At 45.8% G+C, this 5,238-nt stretch overlaps 1 protein-coding gene across 1 annotated transcript in view; it reads right to left on the bottom strand.

Annotated features, from left to right (window-relative positions):
- Positions 1–3,684: 3,684 nt before the first annotated feature.
- EBP (emopamil binding protein (sterol isomerase)) overlaps positions 3,685–5,238 on the bottom strand; it is a 13,879-nt gene continuing 12,325 nt past the window's right edge. Inside the window, 2 exon segments of the mRNA XM_006758861.2 lie at positions 3,685–4,177; positions 4,984–5,114. Of these exon segments, the coding sequence (XP_006758924.1) occupies positions 3,954–4,177; positions 4,984–5,114 (355 nt within the window). The 3' untranslated portion in view covers positions 3,685–3,953.

Raw genomic sequence — 5,238 nt, 5'->3', positions numbered from 1 at the left:
ACCTTGCGCCCGGGCGCAGGCGCAGAGGGCGCTGCACGACCCTAGCACCCCCACACCTGAGAGTGGAGGTCGCTTCTGCGCTTGCGCATAGAGTGCTGTTGACAGGAGCCCCGCCCCACAACGCCTGGTGTTTTGCTTCACATTAGCCAGTGCGCAGGAGCCTACTGAGGTCCCACCTCCCCTTGTCCGTGGTTTGGTTGTTTGGATAGTTTACTTCCGGATTCACCCTAGTTAGTGCTAAAGTGTTGACCTATTCCAGCTAGAGGAGTGGGCGGGGAAAGGAAGCTGCTGCGCGATGACGTCAAGGCCCCCCCACAGCCTGCTGCTAGTTGCCTTGTGCCTCAGCTTATAGGTGATGTCATCTATTTCAGATGTTGTGGCCCTCTTCAAATGAATCCACTGAACAGAAAAATAACCCTTTTCTCGAATCTTTTAAAAAAATAGTTTACACATTGTGAAAATCAATGGAGCCATACATTTTAAATGTTTGTGATTTTGTTCACATATTATACTTAATTTACCAAAAAAGGCAGTTTTATGCTCTCTAGAGATCCTAGCTTTTTATTTATTTATTTTTTAAATTCTTATTTTTTAAATATATTTTATTGATTTTTACAGAGAGGAAGGGAGAGGGATAGAGAGGTAGAAACATCGATGAGAGAGAAACATCGATCAGCTACCTCCTGCATACTCCCCACCGGGGATGTGCCCGCAACCAAGGTACATACCCTTGGCCGGAACCGAACCTGGGACCCTTGAGTCCACAGGCCGATGCTCCATCCACTGAGCCAAACCAGTCCAGGCGATCATAGCGTTTTAAAGTTTACCTTCATTTTATTTAATCTTTGAGGACAACATGTTGAGGTTGGTCCTTTTATTAAATGGTGTGTCCACTAAATATTGGCTGAATGATTGAATATATCTTAGATTCCTCTGAGAATCTCTATGTATGGAAAAATGCAAAAAGACATTCTCCTTACTTTACTGCACAATATCCATATGGTTTGGACAAAATACAGACTGCTCTTGCAAATGTAATTTTTTTTTTTGGTATTTTGTATTTTTTTTCTTTTTCTTCAAATGTAATTTCTAACAAAGGAGTCCTGTAAGATACCTGGACTTCAGCTATTGTTGCAGCATTATATGGATGCTACCCTTAACATTAACTTTTTAATGAAGACTGCAATTCTGTTTTGGTATCTTTTGAAATAATTTGTTGCCTTGGTACTAATATTAAATTGACATCTATTTTCTGGAATCTATCTATATAAAAGCCTAAGCAATTGAAAGACCGGTCGACCAGTCGCTATAATGTGCACTGACCACCAGGGGATGCCCCCTGGTGGTCAGTGTGCTCCCACAGTGGGAGCGCTGCTCAGCTGACCAACAGGTGCCAGATACAGGGCTCACGGCTGGCTGCTGCTGCCCAGAGACCCGCAGCGTAGCTGCAATGAGCCTACCAAGCGGTGCAGCAGCAGGCGCAGCCGGGTTGGGATGAGCAGGAGCAGCAGGCCGGAGTGGCAGGCGGTGTTGGACTGCCAGTTTCGGCCCGATCCCCACAGGCTATGCTGAGGGACCCCACCAGTGCACAAATCCGTGCATCAGGCCTCTAGTGTATAAATAATAATTTTCTGGAAAGCCAGAAGAGGGTTATTGGCACATTTCTCTTACCCCAAGTGCTGGAGTCAAAAATACTTATGGCACTGCTGGATTTTTTATGGAAACAAGGAGCTTGAGAGTCTGCTTTTCATTAAAATTACCATAGAATGGAATGAGCAAAACATTAGCCTGGAGCTTGGAGTTTATCCTGAGTGCACTAGAGCAGCAGTTGCCAACTAGTGGTCTGCGGACCACTGGTGGTCTGTGAGGTCTGAAAGGTTGGCGATAGCTGCACTGGAGCACAGGTTTTAGATGTGGGTATGATGAGGTTAGAAGCCTCTGTCTTGGTTGTGGATGGAAAGATAATGGAAATAAGAAAAAAAGGGAGGTCTTCACCATGGTCCTGGGGAGAACTCTTTCTTTCATGGATTTATTCTTCCATTCCACAAATAGAAATTGTATGCCAGATAGTCTACATATATTGATTCATTTAATCTGCATAAACCCTATGAGTTAGTCACTATTATTACGAGCATTTTACAGATGAGAGCATTGAAGGCCAGGAAGAAACATGCTCAAGGTCAAAGGGATAGTAAGTGACAGAGAGTAGACAGTGCAATGGATGGAAGGTGGGTTATGCCTGGTGTGTTTGAGGAAGAGCAAGAAGGCCAGGATGCCTTAAGTAATGAGGTAAGTGGTGGATAGGAGGTGAGGAAGTAATTCACAGCTTTGACCTTAATAGTGAGGCATTTCTCAAAAGCTATATTGTAGGCTCAAGCAGAACCAAGATTGGAACTGAAGTCCTGCTCTGCACAGGTCACCTGGAGCCAGTTTACTACAGGTATCTGTAATTTTATTATTAAGATTGACTGCCTCCTGCATGCCCCCTACTGGGGATTGAGTCCGCAACCTGGGCATGTGCTGTTGACCAGAATCCAACCAGGGACCCTTCACTCTGCAGGCTGATGCTCTATCCACTGACCCAAACCGGCTAGGGCAAGTACCCATTGTTTTTTGATTGAAGGTCTAGGAAGTTAATGACAGAGGCTGAGATGAATGATGATGAATTCTTCAAGGTGACTTATGGGGATTTTATTTTATTTTTTAATATATGTTTTATTGATTTCTGAGAGGAAGGGAGAGGGAGAGATAGAAACATCAGTGATGAGAGAGAATCATTGATTGGCTGCCTCCTGCACACCCCACACTGAGGATCGAACCCACAACCTAGGCATATCCCTTGGCTGGAATCAAACCCGGGACTCTTCAGTCCGCAGGCCAGCGCTCTATCCACTGAGCCAAACCAGCTAGGGAAGTTATGGGGATTTTAAAGAGTGGGTGATGGGGCATCTGTAGGGTGAGTGATGAAAGGCCAATAGGGTAAATGATAGAGGTCTGTGTGATACATGATGGGGGGTCTATAGGGTGAGTCATGGGGTTGTTTGGTACATAATGGGAGGTCTTTTGGGGCAAGTGATAGGTCCATGGTTTGATAGAGGTCTGTGAGTGATAGAGGTCAGTCTATAGGGCAAATGAGAGGCTGTTGTTGGGAGGGTGATAAGTGTCTTAAGGGTTAATGATGGGGTATATAGGGTAAGTGATGGGAGGGTCTGTGGGGGTGAGTTTTGTGGGGTCATGGGTAAATGATGGGGATCTTTAGAGCAGTGATGGGTGAGTCTGTGGGGTCAGTGATGGGGTTTTTGGAGTACCTGGGGAGTCTGTGAGTTGAGTGATGGGGTATGTGTGGGGTGCTTAATAAGGAGACAAGCGGCTGAGTAAATTGAAGAACTTGAAGATTTGGAAAATTCTCAGCTTGTCCCTATTGCAAAAAATGAGCAAGTGTGTTCTGGAGAGAACACCAAGGATTCGGGTAGAAGATCACTCCTTAAAAGAGATTGCAGGTGTGTGACTCATGAATCTACTCAGCCATCAGGGGACTTTCTGGAGTTAGTGATGGGGGATTGTGAAGTCTACATGATTGTCTATGTGATGGGGATGGGAATCTATGGCTGAGATAATGGTGGTCTGTGAAATGAGTGAGTGACAGAGGTGTCTTTGGGGTTAGTAATTAAAGATCTTTCAATGTTAGGGTCAAGACCTTTTATTTCCTTGTTTTAAAAATTACCAACACTGCGGACCCTGTAGGTTCTCTTGGACTTTTGTCCCAACAGCTCCTTGCAATAGCTCCACACAGCTCCTTTCTTCCCCATTGCTGGCCCTTTTGGTGCCCACCCATCAGCCTGTTTGACAGATCAATTCACTTTGTCCTTTCAACCTGTGGGAACAAGGAACAGACTCTTCTGGCAGATGGAGAGTTCGTCATCAGTCCATGTTAAAGCCCAGTCCATCACTCATTATTTCTGCTTGCTCTTGATTTTTGTGACTTTGGCATCCAGCAGGCTCTGGGCGTGGGTGATCTGCTTCACAGAATCGAGCACAAGGATTCCAGGCACCACCATCCACAGGGCATTCAGGAAGACAAAGTAAAACCAGAAGTAGAGCGGGTGGCCCAGCTCCCCGTGCTTGAATCCATCACGGTACTCTGTCAGGAAGTAGAGCACATCCCCGTACATCTGACCTGTGGGAGGTGGAAGGGAAATGTGAGGAGGAGGAGCTATTACAATGCATTTTTCAAGTCATTATTTGAGGTCTCAGTCCTTAGAATTCCCAAACTCAGAGGTTAAAATTCTGAAATCATATAGCTAAAAAGTTAAAAAATCAGAAAAGTGGGAATTCCAGAAATTGGAAGCTGATAATTTCAAAACCCAGGAGAGCTCATATCTCCAGAATTTAAGGAAGCTCAAAATCCTTTCATTCAAGACAGCTGAGGATTCCAGAACTAAAGATAACCCAGATTTCTAGAACTAAAGAAAGCTAACAATGTAAGAACACTGAACCTTAGATGAAAGAGCCTGGAAATCCCAAGCCTAGAGGACCCAAGGACTTCCTGCCAGCATGGGCCACCTCATGTAACCTTCACAGGAGACTGTTATTTAAAAAATGTATTTGTATTGATTTCAGAGAGGAAGGGAGAGGGAGAGAGAGACAGAAGCATCAATGATGAGAGAGAATCATTGATCGGCTGCCTCCTGCACGACCCACACTAGCGGTCAAGCCCACAACCCGGGTATGTGCCCTGACCAGGAATCAAACCATGACCTCCTTCCCAGGAGACTTTGTGATGGAGGAGGAAGAGAAATGAACACTTCCCACTTGAGAACACAGGCTGAGAGGGGCATAGCTGTTCTAGAACTTCAGGGAATTTATCATTCAATCTGACTCAGCCCTGGGTGGGCACAATTGAGAGATCCTACCCACACGGATGCCCCCATATCTGCGCATCCCTGATAATCCCTCCAGCATCAGCGTGGGCCCTCTTCTCACCCACAGAGACCACGAGCTGTAGGACAAAGCGGACAGGATGCTGGCGGAGAAAGGCAACCACCACCCAAATGCTGAGTGGTCCCCACAGGAAAGCCGTGACAGTCTCCATGCATATCATGAAGTTGTCATTCCTGCAGGAGAAAGGATGAGGTGACACTGGCATCACTGTGCTTTAAGCTCAGGGAACCCCATTTGTGCTCCCTGACTCACCACCACCCCAAACCAATTCATGTCTCCCTTGACAGAGACAAACAC

This window comes from Myotis davidii, unplaced genomic scaffold (genome assembly GCF_000327345.1).
Source record: "Myotis davidii unplaced genomic scaffold, ASM32734v1 scaffold855, whole genome shotgun sequence".
Classification (NCBI taxonomy): domain Eukaryota; kingdom Metazoa; phylum Chordata; class Mammalia; order Chiroptera; family Vespertilionidae; genus Myotis; species Myotis davidii.
The sequence above is the reverse complement of the archived record's forward strand: the minus strand, read 5'-3'. Positions and strand labels throughout refer to the sequence as shown.